Source organism: Colias eurytheme, chromosome 20, assembly GCF_061535395.1.
Source record: "Colias eurytheme isolate Ceu_HAF_F1 chromosome 20, ilColEury1 Martin Lab GWU primary, whole genome shotgun sequence".
NCBI classification, from domain to species: domain Eukaryota; kingdom Metazoa; phylum Arthropoda; class Insecta; order Lepidoptera; family Pieridae; genus Colias; species Colias eurytheme.
In genome coordinates this window covers 7,450,953-7,471,866 of record NC_142999.1, presented here as the reverse complement: position 1 = coordinate 7,471,866, position 20,914 = coordinate 7,450,953, and the positions used below count along the sequence as shown (strand labels likewise).

Sequence of the window (20,914 nt, the reverse complement as noted above, 5' to 3'; positions counted from 1 at the left end):
TTTCACCGTTCATAAAAAAATGTACCTAACTGTTTTTAAAAAGAAAGAAAAAATATAGATACGCTATGGTCCTTATACGGGAATGCGTATGTCACAGCATTTAAAGAGTGACAGCACATCTTCCTTTGCTCCTATTTAAGGATAATTTAGTTTATATTGTCATGGTGTATAGGTTAATGTGGATATTCCTGTGTTTTTTTAATAATTAATAATGGTGGTTGTTTTCATACGGTATTAGATCAGAATGTGAATTTATTTTCGTTTATTTTCGTGTTTTATAAAGGTGCAACATTCTCCTATAATTCTATTAATGCGTTTATGAACGTGTTTGTATTTTTTTTTAGAAACACGTAACGCTGGTGTACTATTAAAAAAATCTGAATATTGAATATTTCACTAAAGATATAAAATTTATGCCTTTTATAAATCTAAATGAAATAACACGTAAAGGAAGGAACAATTAAGAAGTAACACTAAAGTATCGTATGCTAATATTCCGCAGTTAGGGCTTATAAAAGTAACAGCTAATGTTGCTAGGATAATAAAAATTAATAACTTCTGGGCTTCTAGTACAGAAACCATAACAAGTTATATAATTAACTAAGAAACCTTTGGTTGAATAACAAGCATAATGTTATTGCCAACATATTGTATGTTTAGTTTTATAGCATTCAGTGCATTATAAATAATAAAATACGATTTTGAAAAGAATATTAAATTTTCGAGCTCATAAATCCGAAAGAGTAGAAATAATTCGTTTGCATAGGCGGGATCACGGGTTGCGGAGAGGTCAGGCGTCGCCTCGGAAAAGCAGAAAAACGCGGGTTCGAATCCCGCCTCGTGATCGAACTTTTCTAGTCTATAAAAAATCGTATTTACTTATATCCAAGTTCAGCTTATAGTTTTTATCACTTATATTATCTATCTATTATTTTTATTCAAACAAATAATTCCAATAAACAACATCTAGAAGTTAAAAAATATCTTTATGAATATAAATTTTCGTTATTTCGTGATAATAAATTTTGTATGATACATTTTTAAAATTTCTTTAAAAGAAAGACTGATGCAATAAAGCTAATATTGTATATTTTTATAAATTATGCTAGTATTAGAGCATTTACAAACGGCATTACTACTTTAAAATATTCTCGAATCGCCGCATTATTCAATTAAAATATCCTCGCACGAATTTGAATTCTAATCCCAATCCATTTGATTGAAGCTTTTAATTAAGGAATAGTACATTTATATACATAATAACGTATATAATATACTTTACGTGACTCTGTTTGATATCGAATATTCTAATTGTAATTCCCAGTACTTGTGTATCTATGACGTCACGTGCCAACGATGCATTCTAGCGAATACCCAGTAGAAATTCATGCATACAAATGACAAGGGAAACGTAGTACAATCACAGATAATATAAATATCTAGGTGCAGATAATAAATGAGTCACCGTAATAGTGATGTACAGACTATAAATGTTATCTAGATGATATAATCTGTGATAACTTATCAGTTTTAAATCTGGTGTTTATATCGTTACTGTGAATTTCTTTAGTTTTCCTGGATGATAATAAGTCGATTGGTATTTTTGGCTGGATTATTTATTGATATTGTTTTTTGCTTATTATATTGCGAATATTTGATTTAATTTACCTTCATCAGAAGAAGCATACAGGTAAGTAAAAAATACTTACCTATTAAGTACCAACTCTCACACTATTAAAATTTATATTAATATCGAAGTTATTTCATTACGCATTGAAATGTTAAAACAAAAGTAAACCAATCCACAATATTTTCACTTCAGCTATAATATGATGTAAATATAAAATAGTGTTTGATAAAACTTAATCGTATCCATATTAATGTGAACGTCGCATGTAAAGAATGGCGGTCAATTGAAGAGGATTTGGACCCATCTATAACACAGCTGAGCATCGCTAGCCATATATACAGGGTGTTACAAGTAGATGTATCTATCTATACATTTGCAAGCAGAAAGAAAGACATAAAAATCTAATATAGAGCATCTTGAAAATGTACGATACCCGTTACATTGCTTCGTTGTTATAAGTGTGAGCTTATTTATTATTTATTATATTTCATAGATTTTGTAATATAATTACATACGAGAAAAGTATGTAAAGATGTCGTAATACACAGTATCTCAACGAAATAATTAAAACATGCCCAGTATAACAACCAGTAAGTAATAATTAAAAAGATCAAGTCTATTCATTCAAGTCATTCTCGTAATAAACAAAAATTGACGTGTAATAGCAGACAGGTAGTTTATGCTCGGTTGTGTTAGATAACAAATATTGATGTTCGAGCACACCCTGTATAGTTTGCAGACAAAACAGTCTGTAAGTATGATTAATAGATTCGTGGGACAGGTCAGGTTCGCGCGCCCCGGACAGCTGTGTGGCTTGTGCTTCGTATACAAACTATCATATACAGGATGTAAGTATTTTTATTTTTGAAAGTTGAATAATATCAGTTAGTTATATTTTAAGTGCATGAGGATGATAGTAGTAATATTACAATCTTGTTAACTTATGTTTCCAAGTGGATTAGAATTTGAAGCTGTCTTCGGTAGTTCATATTTATAATCATTTATGTTGACAGTTTTAAAAGCTTAATCATCGTTGAATTGTTTATAAGTTATTGCTATTCATTTGAATCAAAAACGTCATACTAAATTCTGATCATAGTACCTATAGAAACATTTATAATTTTTCTTATACATAGAAAACATTTCAATTTCGCAGCTTTCTATAATAATTAAAGAACTCACCTTCGTACATCTGCGCATACTGCGGAAAACCAGCTGCTCTCAGCCATTTGCAAGCTTCGGCTGCTTCGATTTCTGTAACAAAGAATTACAATTTTAGAAAATAAATGTATAGAAGCGTGCCCATGTATAAAAGATTTGTTATCTTTGAAATTGATACTTCCTATCCCTATAATTTAATATTAGATAGCAATATTGTAAACGTGAAATTGTAAGGATTGATGTTTGTTTCCTTCATGTAGAAGCAGCTGATCGACTGTGTTTGAAATTACGTTTAATAATAGAAAATGAACTGAGTATATTTCAGCTGATATCTTGTATGTAGGTATGTGGGTGATGCCGGCTTCAGCCAGTTAAGAAGAGCAACACCTTTTATTTACATGACACATACTGTTTGTATATTTAAAGTTCCCATATTAACTTTGAACATTTATAGTCATTATTTTTTTCATTTAAACGATTGCGTGTGGTATAACATAAGGGTGACCGGTCAAAATAACACGAAGCTAGCTACTAGTAGCGGTAAAAACCTCTATTTGTCGACTTTTTTGTAGGGCTCTGTCTATTTCTATGTGAGTATACACAGATTAATGGCCTGAACAGTAAAGCGACCTCTAATGACCCCACTAATAATCCCTTTATCATGTGTTAGTGACAAAGTGAATGTAATTACAATTTACTTTCAAGTAAGCACAGCCTATCATTTAAAAATACACCAAAATAATCTTACTCTACGTATATTATACGCTTGAAAACGAAGCTCAGATTAAACACCGTTTAAAACATAACACGCCCTTCTCAAAAATAGAAAAATGTTAATTTAAAAAGGTCAAAAAAACTCGTCAAAAAGTGACGTTCCCTCAAGTGGGGTCATTAAAATTCCACGCGGACTCTGTTACGCAAAGCAAATAGAAAAAACGGACTAAAGTAAACAATGGTTGAAAATAAAATGCCTCTCTCCTAATAAATATTAATATAATACCGCCAGCTTACAAGACCCTTCAAAGGGTATTAAATCATAGATATGATGAACGAAAATCCAATTTGTTAGGGTCTAGGAATAACGGTCGGGTATTAACGAAATTATGCGTCAGCCAATCAGAAGTATTGTGCTACTGACGTAAACTAATGTGGACGTAATAGAGAAAAGCAGGAATCGATCTACCAAAGATATTGTGGATAATAATATGCTTTTCTTATTAGACATATTAAAGGGCAATACATATTCTGATTAATGTTCATCGATGTTTTGGTTTCAAAATATTTGTATAATAATCTATCAAGGGTCCTCTTTATTTACACAAAGAGGACTCTTGATAGATATTATAGCTTAATAAGGTGTAATATTATGCAAAAAAATATTTTTGACTTTAAAATGACATATTTTCAAATTGTATTTTAGCCACAGAATACTTAATAGTAGCTAACTTTAGCGTAATACTTTAATGTTAAAACTTTTAACAAAAGACCAGTAAATTCTTTCGAGCTTACTTAAAACGTAGATTTAAAGTTCAACCTCATATTATTCAATCTAATGTTCAAGAATTAACATTAACTACGCTAGTAGGTAAAGTCGATTTTTCACCAAAATACATTAAAGATGTTTACTATCGCAACTTTCTTCTGGATGTTGAATGGACCACATCAAACATTGTGATAACTATGGGATGCTTTTAAGGCATTCAATTGTATCATTAGATTTAAAACCATTATAATTGTATCAAGGCTTTTAGGTGATTTGAAAGATTAATGATTAATTTAGATTAAATACCTGAGGTAAGAATAAATATTTTACCTACGTAAGATTGTTGATTTTGTCAAGTAATTTGAAATCTAACTGGCTATTTCTTACATTCCTCAAACTTTAGTACAAGTCGTGAAGAGCGTTAGTTTTAGTTGTATGAATTAGTCGATCACAGTCTTATGCATTCCTTTTTAATTTAAAATTATATCATAGTGTTTTAGATATTGATTGTAGATTGTAGAGCTTCTCTCTGATTGATGACTTATCAGCGACTGTTGTTCTATTGTTGGGTTTGGCTTATAGTGGTCTACAGAATTACATATACAGAATTATATTATCTGTGATATTACCTACTTATACAAGATAATAATACTGTACACATTGACAAACATCTCTCCCGGATTGTATCCTTGTAATGTTCAAATGAAGTTGTCCTGTTATATCGTATTTTGTCTTGCTGCTATATTAAATCAGAAACATATTAGGTTCATCTAATTAGCATAATCATTACGTGGTAATTTGTCGTCTTCTATCCTTAGATTCAAATGATGAACGGATGCGAATTACTAACTAAATATGGACAATTAGGTTCACTATAAATGCGTATAAAGCGTAGAAATACTATATTGAAGGTCAATCACATAGTTTGCTACATAATATCAATGCTATTTATTATCTATACATATAATAAAATCGATACACGTAGGTACATAAATAATAAAATAGTTGTAGGAAAATGGAAACTGTACATTTTTTAAAGAATACTTGGGGCGTGATTTACAATAGATACCGAAGCCAAAAATATAGTTTTTAGAATTTTTGTCTGTTTGCCTGTATGTATGACCCGGCTAATCTCAAAAAGTACAGAATAGATTTACTTCAAATTTAGAACAGATATAGCTTGAGACCTGAGGAAGGACATAGGATAGGTTTTATCCCGGAAATCCCACGGGAACGGGAACTATGCGACTTTTTCTTTGACTACGCGGGCGAATATGGTATGGTATATAAAATTAATGAAAAATTTAGTTATACTTTGAGGCAATTAGACGTTGTTTATAAATGTGTTAGTGGAACTTGGAAGCTAAAAAGGGCGACCTTAATCATAAAAGAGAGTTGTAGTTATTTAGGCTGTTTATTTTCAGTGGAATAGAGTAACTAATACAATAAAACAAAAGGTTGGTATCATGATATGAAATGAATTATGATAAATGCGGTATCACTACATAGTATAAAACAAAGTCGCATTCTCTGTCCCTATGTCGCTATGTATGCTTTAATCTTTAAAACTACGCAACGGATTTTGATGCGGTTTTTTTTAATAGATAGAGTGATTCAAGAGGAAGGTTTTAGTATATAAATTATTAAGTTTTAGACAAAGCGGGCGAAGCCGCGGGCGGAAAGCTAGTATCAATATAAAATGATTTTCAAAATTAAAAAAAAAACGTTACCTTAGGTAAATTAGTCAAGGCCTAACTGAAAAATAATAAACTAAATCAAATCATCAAAGAAAACTTAAAACGGAATGTAAACTTATATTATCAAAAAAGTAAAGGAATATTTTTCATCATAGAATAATAAGTTAGAAGCATTATTACAAAATACTAATTACTTTGACCTTTGATTTATCAAGAAAGGTTAAACAAAAGATAAGTTTTGTTCTCAATTAGGATCATGTTGTAGTGAAAATAAACTTCGATATTCCTAGGTAGTTTATTTCTTATGTATTCATTCGTTTCAATTTTTTTTTAGTTAAAAGTATAGCAACACGAAAACAAATGAAAGACGACTCTACATATTAATTGTCAAGCGTTTTTTTTTAATAACTACGACTAGGTACTCCTAGGTAGGTAATGGATCTATCTATTCGAGTACGATATTTACTTATTAGGTTTTTATTAAATCCTATCCTATTATTATTATAAATGCGAAAGTTTGTGAGGATGGATGTATGTGTATGTATGTATGTTTGCTACTCTTTCACGCAAATATGTACTACTGAACCGATTAAAATTAAATTAAGTACATATATAGGGGGAAACTTGGATTTTGTAATAACATTTTATCCTGGAAACGGGAACTATGCGGGATTTTCTTTGAAAATCCGGGCGAAGCCGCGGGCGGAAAGCTACTCGTCTTTAAACGCAAAATATTATTTCATAGTGCTGTATTATTATAGTAATGTCATCGCAAAATGCAAATGTAGAAACAATTATTCCACGTACTATTTAAATTTATTCACAAGTCAGCAATTTATACCAATGACATTTAATTTCGTAATTTTTAAACTTATATTACTCGTACGGTTTCAGTTTTTACCGATAAAGGAATTTCGGTATAAAATGTCTCCGTTAATTGATGCTCTACATACAAATTAATATTTTAGTTCTTTTAACAATAAGCATATTCAATTTACCATTATCATCATAATCACATTACCATGAATATTATTTAGTCTAGATAATAATACACGCAGAAAAAAAATGTTGTGTGGTTTTATGAAACCACGGTAAAAGTGAAACTGTTCGAACGGTTCCGAACACTGCTTTGTGTAGCGCATGTCGCGTGACGGTCGGCTGCCGAGTAGGTATACCTACTCGGCAGCCGCGATACACGCGACATGCGCTACACAGACCAAAAAGTTTGAGACGATGTAATAAAAGTTTGACTTTAAAAAAACAATATTTTATTTAATGGAATTTATGATGCATTTAGTACCTATGTAACATTATCAATCTCTTATAATCACAATAATAACTTAGGTATTATTTTTTTTATTGCTATACATATACCAATTGAACGTTAAAGCGAAAATGGATCCGTCCATAAACACGTTTCATATTCAAACTAAATATCTCAGATTCGATTTCTACCTAGTATCTACTATTTTAACATTTTGACAGTTGACATACATATTTATACACAGCGGCACACCCATTCAATGTAAACAAAACACAACATCATTAGTAGATACTATAAACAGAAACATACCAGTGATTTGGTCAGCACTCAAATTAGGGACACTCATTGCTTACGTTAACGATCACTAAACACTAAAAATCGATCGCACACGCGCCCGCGCATCGCCATAAACACTGAATCATAACACTTTCATAGGAAATCCACTAACAACAGTTTTCGATGAATTAACACGTTTTTACGTTCGTTTCTAGCGTTACACAACAAACCAGTGTTATAAATTTCACTGACACCTGTTCAATTCCCTATTTTGTGCATACGAATCGCTCGTTTACATATAACGGTGTGACATAGCCCTATAACCTACAAGTCGATGACAACACTCGAATTAATAAAAATACTGGCTGTATACTATCTGTCACTGTCACTTAAAAAAAAAAATAATTTAAAAAAGGAATTTCGTCAAATGCAAGAAACAAACGCGCGAGCTTGAGGCGTTGCTCTAGAATGAGATTATCAGTGTTTATCATAACTAGTGAGTACTTACGTCCTTTAATCGCTGGACACGTCACCGATAGCCACAACTCCGAGTTAGGAAAAACTAGTGTTGTATTGATAGGGTAATTTATTTGAATAATCGTTGTGGTTTCTTGTAACAGATATTAATAATTTGAAACAACTATATACAGATGTCCCTTGCGGCTTAACATATGGATACAAATCTTCGTCGGTATTTAAGTTGCCTAATGTAAGTCAGGTAAGAAAATATTACCTATTTTGAACAGCATGATATTGCTAATGCTTTACTATTTTATACTCAGGAAGCTGAAGATGCAAATAATATACACTTTTAGTTCAAATGAGAACTGACAAGACAGACGGCTGCTTACATTATATTAAATTCTTGAGTCAAAATGCAAAAGCGTGGAACGCTGCAATGTGCAAAATGAGTGTTGCACAACTTCTTTAATGTCGTTTATTACGTGAAAGAACTTTCAGGAGAAAAATTAAATTTAAACTAAAACAGCGAGAGAAGTCAAGAATAGTTGGTAGAGCGTCTCAAAACAGCTTTTACCGGTAAAATGATTAGTGTGTGAATGGTATTGTTTTGTTGTACCTACTTATATACAATATTTAGAGTAGATAAAATATGTCAGACTAGTAAGAAAATAAAGCGAATGTTTATTTATTTCAGGATGGATCGGGTCTGTTTAAGAAATTACTTACAAGACTTTTAAACAATATGCGTAAGTATCACAAAACGAGACATTTCAGAGCGCAATTTCAGACAAAGTATAATACAGGTCTTCTACTTGAACATTGTAGAAATAACATAGTTTCGTAACACACTATAAAAAGTATATCTATATTCATTGAGCATTATACGGTCTGACTGGTGGTTCGAGCAATAAATTCGTTATGTAAACCAACTTGACTGATATAATACTTGTCAACCAGGCGAGCCTTATAAAGAAATATTAATGCCAATCGTAATGGAATACATAGGTGTTCTATATGCTAAGATATATCACATAGTATATAAAACAAAGTCGCTGTCGCTGTCTGTTCGTCCCTATGTAATATTTAAAACTACGCAACGGATTTTGATGTTTTTTTTAATAGATAGATCGTTTATTAGGGAAGGTTTTAGTATATATATAGTAGTAGTTTGTTAGTTTTTTACAAAACGTGCGAAGCCACCCGTGGTGAGCTAGTAATATCAAGCGGCCTTTTTGCTTTTTTGCCGTATATATTGGTCTGCATGTCATTTTGAAATCAAATAATTGTCTTTTTATCTCTATTTTGATATAAATATTATGTAAAATAAATACATAATTATATAAAATAGGTTTTAACAGGAATTTATTGAAGGCGAGCGATAACTGGGTTGGATTCTGGTATGCTGTAGTACCATATAAAGATATTTTTTTCGTAATGTCATTCTCTCATTCGTGGAAGCTTTGTTTTATTGATAAATGTTTTAATTATTCGCGTAATGAGCAGTCAATGTTACGGTGATTAATTATATTTATAGTGCGGTATTTATGGATTTTTCCTGCTGGTCTTTATATGTATTGCGTTGTGACTTGTGAGGTGGAAAAATATGTTTTAGTTTGTGTAATGAATTAGTATTGTGGTTAAATGATGTGGGTTTTGTGTGAATGTGAATGTTTGTATATTTTCCAAAGAATTTCGAAATTTTTTGTTTACCGCATCCATCCTTTAATAGCTCCTCATTTCGTACGAAATGACTTTCAAGATTAGGGAAATATTTAAGTTACTATCTTAGCTGTCATTGACTAAACTCTTTAAATTATACCACTTTAATTATTTTTATGTTATAATAAACTATTTAAGTTTATGATATCGTAAGACTTAATTGAGACGAGAACAGAGGTACTTATATATTCTATTAGGAAGTATATTTTGGTGATGAATTCCCCTTAATCAATAGAAATATTACGGTCTTTTTTTAAATATAAAATACCTGGTTATTTAAATTGTGGTTAAACATACGTTTGCGATATTATCTTTTTAATCGTCCTATTAAAACAACCAAATCAAGAGCACTAAAAACCTATCCTTTAGGTAAACAACCATACAGCCTGACTCACGGACTTTTCCTTACTCATATAAACGTCACAATGGCTGATTTCTATCGATTCCAGTTAGCATGATTCATCTCAAATCTACATCATGAGCGCCATGTTTCTACTTCCCTCTAATTAAAAGGCAAATTGCAATCTTAATTATATAAAGAAATAAATATTTCAGGACCTTTTTTGACGTCAATACATCACGCACACATGAATCGAAACGTCAAAGATGGCATGATTCAACTATTGTGAGCGAAAGGGACAACTTAAGTAAAATCTGGCTACTTAGCCATTTTGACGTGTGACGTCAAAATGGCTAAGTAGCCAGATTTTACTTATCATAATAATATGATATAAGTAAAATAAACTAAACGTTGCGCCTTGCTGTGAATTCGTGGGGTGCTTGCTCTGTTTTACTTAAGAACATGTTTTAATAATTTCAGCAAGGAAGATGTAGGTATTTCATTCTATGGAGTAGATTTAATATTTGTTTTACTGGTGAATACATTACATTTTAATGAGGTTAATCATTATTATAAGAAGCCGAAGTTAATCCCTCTGTAATCTACAAGGTAAGTTTAACGTTTGATTTTATTCTGCATTTTAGGATGCTATAGATATCGATTATGATAATCAAATGGATTGATAAACGTATCAGCAGTTAAACGGTTATTATCTATACATATAATAAAATCGTAGGAAAGTCAAAACTGTACATTGAATATTTTTTTAAAAGAATACATAATCCATGATCTATAATTGATATAGAAGCCAAAAACATAGTTTTTAGAATTTTTGTCTGTTTGTCTGTTTGTCTGTTTGTCTGTATGTTTGACCGGGCTAATCTCGAAAAGTACTGCATAGATTGACTTCAAATTTTGCATGAATATTACTAACAGGTCGGGTCAGGTTATAGGCTACATATTATCAAGCTATCACCTGCGGGGGAGGAGCTGTGAACCTTTATTTTTCTTACGTATTCTCTGTACTACGATAGCGTACAATCTAAAGACTCATGTTTAAATGTTGTTTTTGAGTAAGCCATGCTATTGTCTACCTTTACACTATAAAAACTACGTCATTTAAGTAATTTTGGCAGAGAAACAGTATAATGAATCTTAGTAGTATAAAGACAAATTTAAAACAGCGCCATCTATGAGATTTCATTAAAATCAAATCAATTTACATAATATTAACGCTTCTTGGAAATTCATAATTTAAATATTATGATGTTGGTGAGGTTGTTTTTTTTTTTAAAGTTAAATAAATAATTCATATCTTCCCAGAGTCCATTTCAGGTGCGCTTATATTTCATGTGAATATATGTACTAAATTTTTATAAGTGAGGGTAGATGTTTATTATTTGATGTCAAACAAGACACCATTACAGTTAATATAGGTAATAGTAGATAACAGTGATTGTGTTCATTCGTTACATTGTTATAAATCTTCGGCTTTTTTTTAAATTTTCGCCTTCTTGCGTTCCCACAAAAGGTAAGTTGTAGCTTTTGTATTTATTCCTTATAATTATAATTATATAGTTTAGACTCATGTTTTTAATTAGTTAAAGTTAAGTATGACAAAATAAGAAAATGATGAAATTTTATTTTTATGTAGTTAGGTATAACTTTTACAAGACTATATTAAACGCCGAAAGGTCACTTTAGTTCTTGATAAAACTTTATTTGTTAGTAGCTTTTTAATAAAATAAGGTACAGTTATCTTTTGATTTTTTTTTATTTACAGATTCAATGTTAATAAAAATTGACGATATGCGTGAGGATGTACCGATGTAGTGGAAATTAGTAACCTTGCGCGTGGTCAATCATCAATCATCAATATACATATAATAAAATTCTAGAAAAGTGATGTCTGTACAATGAAAATATGTAAAAAAAATTAGCAGGGGTTAATTATTAAATCGATCCCAAACCCAAAACTGTAGTTAAAAATTTAACTTAAGCTGAGGTAGTAGGGGGAGGGGTCAAATTAGAATTATGCTTACTTCTAGGTAAATTTTCTACATAAAATGTCCTTTAAATTATTTCGTATTATATTTTTAACCCCCGACGCAAAAAGATGGGTGATAAGTGTTTTACCGCTATGTGTGTGTGTGTTTGTGTGTGTAATCCGAATTAGATGCGGTTTTCATGTTAGGCAGCATATTTTCCGACGCTGGTTCTTAGATAAAGTGTATCAAAATCGGTTCATCCATTTATTATACCTTTATAGGGGTAAAAGTGGGAATGTGGGAAAAAATATTAGTTATATTTTTATCCAATTCGGTTTATCCATTACAGCTTCTATTAGATTACAGCGGTAAAAGTGGGAATGAACAATAATGGAATGTTGTCAAATAATATACTCAAGCGGTAGATATATCAAAATATGAAAGAGCAACGTGTGAATTACAATTAATAATGTTTTACCGAAATCGATTCATCCGTTTATTACATATAGGGCACTTTAGGGGTGACAGTGGTTAGATAAATAAACCAAATGGAGCATCAAACGATAGGATATGACGTGTACATATAGGTACAATTAGATAATATGGTTTACATCAAAATCGGTTATCCCATTTACTAGGGGTGGAAAGGGAATGGGTTGAAAGTCTATTAAAGAAGAGGGGGATATGGGAGCGAGAGGATAGCCACACACTGGAAATTTTGAACTCTACTCAAAGCCACATAGGCCTGGCCTTTGGCAATTTTTTTCCTAAAGATACCACTTCTTTTGTCACTGTGGTCCATTACAATTTGTGCACGGTTACGGGCACCGTTACCGTGCACAAATTGAAAGATGTCAAGGAGCAACAAACTTATAGATATCAATATGATGTAGGAATGTAAAATGGAGGTAGGTCTCGCTTACTTGAAAATAAGAAACCGAAGTTAAAAATTTAAAAATTAAAAAAAAAGCAATGCAACGAATGTAAAGGAATAAATAATAATTTTACAAACTTCCCGACGATCTTTAAAATTAAGTACCATTATAAAAAAAATATAATATATGATATGATAATGATGGTATGGCAGCTCCGACGACTTTGTTTTTTTATTTTTATAAATATTTAAAATGGTATTTATTAATTTTTATTGCACGGTCTAAACGGTTTAGTTTCTACAGGCGTGAGACAGGAAAGATCTGGAGGCTGAGACGGCAGAGATTAGAATAAACGCTAAGGAATAGAAACTGCTATCGCTAATTATTATTGACATAAGCTCATCACATTTTAGTAATGGTTCGGTCACACTACCAAAATTACGACGACGACAACGACCAAAATTCTCATCCAGACCAATTTCGTTCAAAATAAAATATTAAAATTTCCCGTCATACTGGTACTCGGAAGAAAAAAATTTCGAGGTCAATTAATAAAAAATAGATTTTTTTCGATTTTCTAGGAGCTACCGTTTCTACGAAAAATCTATTTTTTCATTCATTGATCTCAAAAAAAAAATTCCAAGCACCAGAACGACAGGAAATTTTAATATTTTATTCTAATTGTGTTTAGCACTATTTTGTTAAATTGCGACTGGATGAAAATTTTGTTCGTGGTCGTCGTCGTCGTTGGTAGGGTGAACAAATCCTTAGCAAAACATCATACGCTTATGTCAATTATTATTAGTATCGATAGCGGATTCTATTCCTTTGCGTTTTGACGTTTGTCTCGGCGCTCAGTTGCTTCACGATTTATTATCAAAAACATCCATACAAGGAAGGAAGAAAAATAAATTTGCTCCCTTCCCCTCTGGTGCCTAAAAATAAATTATACGTAGAAAATTAATTAGGTATTTATTTTTTTATTTTTTAGCTCAGTTTAGTAATAAATTTTACTAACAGTTCTTTGTATTATTTATGGTAGTACGTGTTTTTCCTTTCAATTCAATAAAAAAGACGGGTTGCACTCCGGGAGTGCCGGCAGAAGTGAATACTTGATTATTAACGTTGAGCATGTTTGATATTTTGGAATGGTATTCGTCTTACGCTTTTTCGATCAGGTCACGTGTCCTGACGCGAGTTTAAGATTTTATACCCATTACAGAAAAAGTGCTCAACGCCGCTAAAGAAGTTTTCACTTCAAAAATTAAGTAGTAACTACTATACAGTCACTATTCCACGCGGACGAAGTCGCGGGCACAGCTAGTTTTGTATATAAACACAAAAAGTAAACTATGTGTGATTGTATTTTACACAAAATTAAATTTAGAATAGACTAAATCCACTTCTTATATAAAAAAATATACGTAACAGATAAATATAAACAGTAAAAACATGAAATATTGATCATTGATGTTAGTTATTAATTACTAGTAGATTTTTATACTGGTTTCTAAACTATTATTTATTTATGTATTAGTATCGTGTAATTATATCGATAGAATTTACAATTATCATATAGGTACAATCATTAACGTCAAGAAAAACTAGATTGGCTGAACATTTTTTAAATTATGATACTATTATTAATATAAATGAATAGTACCTATGTAATAAATATTATGTTGTTTTGTACAAAATTGTATTAAATTATTTGTACTTCTATATCTACTAATGTTTACCTACTAATATTATAAAGCTGTAGAGTTTGTTTGTTTGAACGCGCTAATCTCACGCACTACTGGTCGGATTTGAAAAATTCTTTCGGTTTTAGATAGCCCATTTGTCGAAGAAGGCTATGGGATATAATATTATATCATTAGGTACGCTAAGACTAACTGCGGACTGCGGAGCCACGCGGGTGAAACCGCGAAGCGCAGTTAACATTTTATATAATATATAGAAAATATTTGTATGTTTGTAACGAATTGGCTCAAAAAGTACTGAACGGATTTGGATAAAACTGTGCAGTAATATCTAGGTTAAACATCAGAATGACACATGAGCTATATAAATATACAGGGTGTAATCGTTAAGTGTGCACAGGCGATTTTTCCGTAAGTATTACAGATAACAAAAAACTTTAAACTGATATCGAAAGTACTTAACCTAATGAGTAAAATGGCCGTAATAAATTTTTAAAAATAAATCGAGAAATATCAAAAAAATTATCTTTAAACCCTCCCATACATTAAGTATGAAAGATTTTAGATTTCTTTTTCTTTTTTGGTTTTCTGCTTTTATTACTTCGCAAATTTGAAGTGGCATTTTCCACGCTTTTTCCGGACATTTTCACGCATTTTCCGGATATTTTCCGGGGATTTTCCGAGCATTTCCCTGGCATTTTCCGGGGATTTTCCACGCATTTACCAGACATTTTCCGGACATTTCTCAGGCATTTTCCGGGGATTTTCCACGCATTTACCGGATATTTTCCAGGCATTTTCCACGGTTTTTTCGGAAATTTCCACGCATTTTCCGGATATTTTCCAGACATTTTCAGAGAATTTCCCAGGCATTTTCCGGTTATTTCCCGGGAATTTCCCAAGCATCTTCCGGGGATTTACCGAGCATTTCCCGGGGATTTTCCGGGTGTTTTCCAGACATTTTCCGGACATTTCCCTGGCATTTTCCGGGGATTTGCCAGGCATTTGCCACGCATGTCCCAATATTTTCCGGACATTTCTCAGGCATTTTTCGGGGATTTTCCAGGCATTTTCCACGCTTCTCCCGGACATTTTCACGCATTTTCCGGACATTTTCCGGACATTTTCACGCATTTTCCGGATATTTTCCAGGCATTTTCCGGTTATTTTCCGGGAATTTCCCAGGCATTTTCCGGGGATTTTCGGAGCATTTTCCACGCTTCTCCCGGACACTTTCACGCATTTTCCGGATATTTTCCGGACATTTTCACGCATTTTCCAGATATTTTCCGGACATTTTCACGCATTTTCCGGATATTTTCCAGGCATTTTCACGCATTTTCCGGATATTTTCCAGGCATATTCCAGGCATTTTCAACGGTTTTTCCGGAAATTTCCACGCATTTTCCGGATATTTTCCAGACATTTCCCAGGCATTTCCCGGTTATTTTCCGGGCATTTCCTAGGCATTTTCCGGGGATTTTCCGAGCATTTCACGGGGATTTTCCAGACATTTACAGGCTATGTCAGGGAAATGTCCGGAAAATGCCTGGTAAATATCTGGAAAATACCCGGAAAATGCGTGAAAATGTCCGGAAAATTCGTGGAAAATATCCGGAAAATACGTCAAAATGTCCGGAAGAACGTGGAAAATGTCACTTCAAATTTGCGAAGTAATTAAAGCAGAAAACCAAAAAAAGAAAAGGAAAGCTAAAATCTTTCATATTAAATGTATATGGGATATTCATATTTCATACTTAATGTATGGGAGGGTTTAAAGATAATTTTTTTGATATTTCTCGATTTATTTTTAAAAATTTATTACGGCCATTTTACTCATTAGGTTAAGTACTTTCGATATCGGTTTAAAGGTTTTTGTTATCTGTAATACTTACGGAAAAATCGCCTGTGCACACTTAACGATTACACCCTGTATATGTTTTGCCCGCATAGTTTGTCCGCAGATGAAACCACGCGGCACAGCTAATACCGAATATAATTTTAGCTGTTACTTATGCAATTTTCATAATTAAAAACGAAATATTTCCAGAATTTATATTAATGATGAATTCTGTATATTTCTGATGATATTTAAATACATACAAAATTTTTATACTCTCGTCCAGACAGACTATAAACTAAAGACATAAATAATATATTTTGAGCTGTGGTTCACCAATAAAGCTAGTGTCTAGCTTAGCCAGATGCGCTAGAAATACGATTTAGGTCACGATGTGGCTATCTGCGGTCAATTAGGAGCTATTTTAAAATTTAGTTTACCTATTTGGGTATTTTAATATAGGTTGGATAGTTTTTATTTCATAATCTGATACTTATATGAGTTGAGCTTTGGTTATAAGCAGTCTATGTGCTTTTTTAGACTATAATACTAGTAATCTAGGTACCTACTCTCTATAATTTTCTTTGAACAACAAATATCTATAAAAATAAATAAAAATAGATAAGTAGTGAACTAAATATAAAATTTATCTGCTTCAACACTTCTGAATTTATATTTAAACGTAATAAATGGATATAAAACGCACATGCTGTCCCATTTTCACCTTTATTTGTTTTTAAATAAAATCGATTGAAAAAGAACAATGTATTTATAATAGGATTCTATTGAAACAACCCACGGTAAAAGGAAATTTTCCTCTGACTATAGATTTGTATTTTTAATTAAATTACCATGACAATTGCTTTGTTAGGAATTCAGGAAAGGTCGTCGGAAAAATATGCAAATTCATGTACTTGACATGTTCTTAGTAACTTCTGTGTAATGGTGATTTTAATCAGAAATCCCTGAGGCGGAGACCTATTGAATTCCCTTGAATAATATTTTTTTTTCGTAATATCAAGATGTTTTAGACTGACCTAAAGGCAATAATAATATAAGTTTGTGTTAGTATCGCCTTATATGATCTTAATACTATTATAAAGGCGAAAGTTTGTAAGTATGGATGTATGGATGTTTGTTACTCTTTCACGTAAAAACTACTGAACCGATTACAATGAAATTTAGCACACATATAGAGGGTAACTTGGATCAACACATAGGATAGGTTTTATCCCGGAAATCCCACGGGAACAGGAACTATGCGGGCTTTCCTTTAAAAACGCGGGCGAAGCCGCGGGCGGAAATCTAGTATACATATAAATAAAATAACATATACACCACATTCTAAAAATGTTTATATATTTTGTTTTACTCAACATATTTTGCTTTTTACCTTTCTCCCCGTGGTTGCCTGGCAGAGATCACTGTATTAGTGTATAGTGTTTGGCCACTCTTTGTGCTTTTATTTTGTTTTTGTAACTTGCATAATAAAGTGTTAAATAAATAAACATTGTATGTTTGTAAATGATGTTTTTATTCAATATATTTGGTATGCATTTGATCAAAGCGGTCGATGTGTCTACGCGGAAAAGATCTTATATATAAATTAAAAAATCAACGTTAAATTATGTCAGTGTTAAACTAATAAAACAACATATTCCAACATTACTATCGTAATATATAGTAATATTCTCACGGTCCGGTGAACAAGTATAAATTTTATCGTCATAATATGAAAATAAAAGTTGATGTAATTACGCGAAATCGAAGTGAAGCGAGACGTTGTTACGCGATAATCCGAGATTTTACGCCAAATTTGACATAATCCTTTAAATACCGATTAGGAAGCTACTACAGTAAATGAGAAAGCGATTTGTCTTTTCTTTTTGAACACGCTTGTAGTAGCTTCACCTGTATGTTTGTAGGCAACCTACTTCTTTAGACTTCAAACTTTATACACTAATAATTAAAGATCGTTGACGATAAAATAATTTCATAAATGAAGTTTGCTTTTTTTAATAAGATTATAACATTTATTTTAACACTAGAGGTCCGCCCCGGCTTCGCCCGTGGTACATATTTCGCAATAAAAGGTGGCCTTTCTCGGGTATCAAAATATCTCCATACCAAATTTCATGCAAATTGGTTCAGTAGTTTAGGCGTGATTGAGTAACAGACAGACAGACAGAGTTACTTTCGCATTTATAATATTAGTATGGATTACGAGTAAGTTCAAGTTAAATGGTGTTATTATTCATTTTATCTCAGTGTTTATCGTTAATTACTTGATTAGTATTAATTACCCATATTAAATTTTATAAGCACATTGAGTTAGGGAAAGGCGAGCGGTTTAGATTGCTGATTATTTAAAACGGCATTGACGAACAATAAATTGAAGTAAAAAATAGTTACAATTACTAGAAGTAACACGAAAATGGTGACGAATAAATTTCTAACTTACGTACAATGTATAACAATTGGTTATGTTGCTATTTTTCTGTTTCAAAATTATAAAATTCATTAATTACGAACGTATAAGATTTACAGAAATAACAATAAATGTGACAAACGTTTTCTATTTTAAAATTAAACTAATAAATAACATTTATTTACTAAAACAAATCATGTACAATCTCTCTTCAAGTTAATGAATTAACTACCACATAAATGAATTGTAACGCCATATAATCGCAATCCGCTACCGCTTCACAAAACACCATACCTTTATGCTCACTGGGTGGGCAGGAAACATGAGGCTGACCTATTCAAAATATCCACGTTAACCTTTGCGGCTGAGGTCGTTTCATACAGACTTATCTTACTGAACGGACAGACAGACATAGACTACTTAGCGAGGTATATCAATTATTGTACGATGTTGTACTGGAGAAGTAGTTTTGCAATGTTTTTACGCTGGGAACGTAGTTTTGGAAATTTGTTTGGACTTTTGGTTTTATGGTAAAAGGTTGTTATAAGGTAATTACATTTTTATAAATTTTCATAGGAATTTATGAACTAGGAAAAAAATGGAAAAGAAGAATCATTTATTTGTACGTCAATAAATCTTAAAATATTATTCTTTAGAATTTTTGAAAGCAATGTTTGGTGTGTATTTTTACCACTTTACTTATAAATTAGCTTCAATAATAATCAAATAATAAGTAAGTAAGAACAGTAAGTAAGTAAGTGGACGTAGTCAAACAATATCTGAACAAACTGGACAATACCACAGACTAGACAATACCACAGACAGACAGACTAGACAATACTGCGATAGTGATATTAAAACGTGTTTTGTATCTCAAAGTTACTAGGTATCTAATCAACAAATAAATGTTTTACCCAATGTATTTAAAAAACAAAAAGTAAGTATTAAAAGTACGTGACCTCTAGATTTAATTCGCTCTATAACAACACATTTATAATGTAAAATGAACACGATTTATTTAGTTAATTAAGTTATGCGTCGGGTGAACTCGTATTTAATTTACTTCAAAATTTATCAGAATTGTCATGTCTGTTTAATTTTCAAAAATTAATGAGGGGTCGCAATTCTGCCGTCCTTTAACTAGAAAGCCGTTAAGCCCACGAAGTGAGTTTCGAGTAAATGGCAAAAAACACGGAAATCGTTATTTCTTAAAAATTATGACACTTAGAATAATTATTGTGAGATACATCGATCGAAATTTAATTATATTATATATAAATAATAGTTTTTACCCAGAAACTGTTATAATTTATTTTTAAATTCAATTTTTCTCGTTTAGTTCAGCATATAATCTGAAAATTTTAACTATTTACTGGACAAGACGGCCGTTAACATACTATAGCGACTTTTTAGCTAAGTAATTTAGTATTTTTATTTTCATTTTGTGATTTTTTTTTATTTAGTAATAAAATGCTTACCTAAAACGTCGTTAAGCTACTATAACTACTTTTAAGCTATGACTTTCGCTTTAATTTAAATTTCAAAAACTTAATAATCAACGGTTAAGGGCTTTTAGATGCTTTTGTACTATGATTCTATATAGTTGTACTAAATTTTAATCTTACTAATGCTAAAAATTTGCTGCTGTCTGAGGCTTTGCTCTCGGGAATTACATCCTCTAGGTCAACCAATGGAAAGGAAAAGGATCAAAAGCTTTTAGGTTTAAGTATTAAGGATTTAAACACTATCTAAATTAATGGTTTTTGCGTCTGTTTGTGAGTAACAAGTATTGTAACTCTTTTACTAAATGACTCTTTTAAGTTGTTGATAAAATTAACCTTTATTTCTCGTCATGTTCACGTTTATTTCATTACAAAGGCTCATTAAGGGGTTAAGATTATAGATAAATCTTCTCGCTTTTCTTTTTGGAACCGTATTTTCATTTAGAATTGCAATTATAACGTTATTTTATAAATACTCTTCTGCGAAGCCATCATACGAGTCACGGATATGTGAGTACATATAGAACCACAAACAATGTAAACATA

The 20,914-nt window shown here is 31.6% G+C and overlaps 1 protein-coding gene across 1 annotated transcript in view; it reads right to left on the bottom strand.

The window, feature by feature from the left end:
* cv-c (RhoGTPase activating protein) overlaps positions 1 to 20,914 on the bottom strand; it is a 232,080-nt gene that overhangs the window by 50,425 nt on the left and 160,741 nt on the right. Inside the window, exon 2 of the mRNA XM_090113864.1 lies at positions 2,813 to 2,884. Coding sequence (XP_089969990.1) covers positions 2,813 to 2,884 — 72 coding nt within the window. The remainder of the gene's footprint in view (positions 1 to 2,812; positions 2,885 to 20,914) is intronic.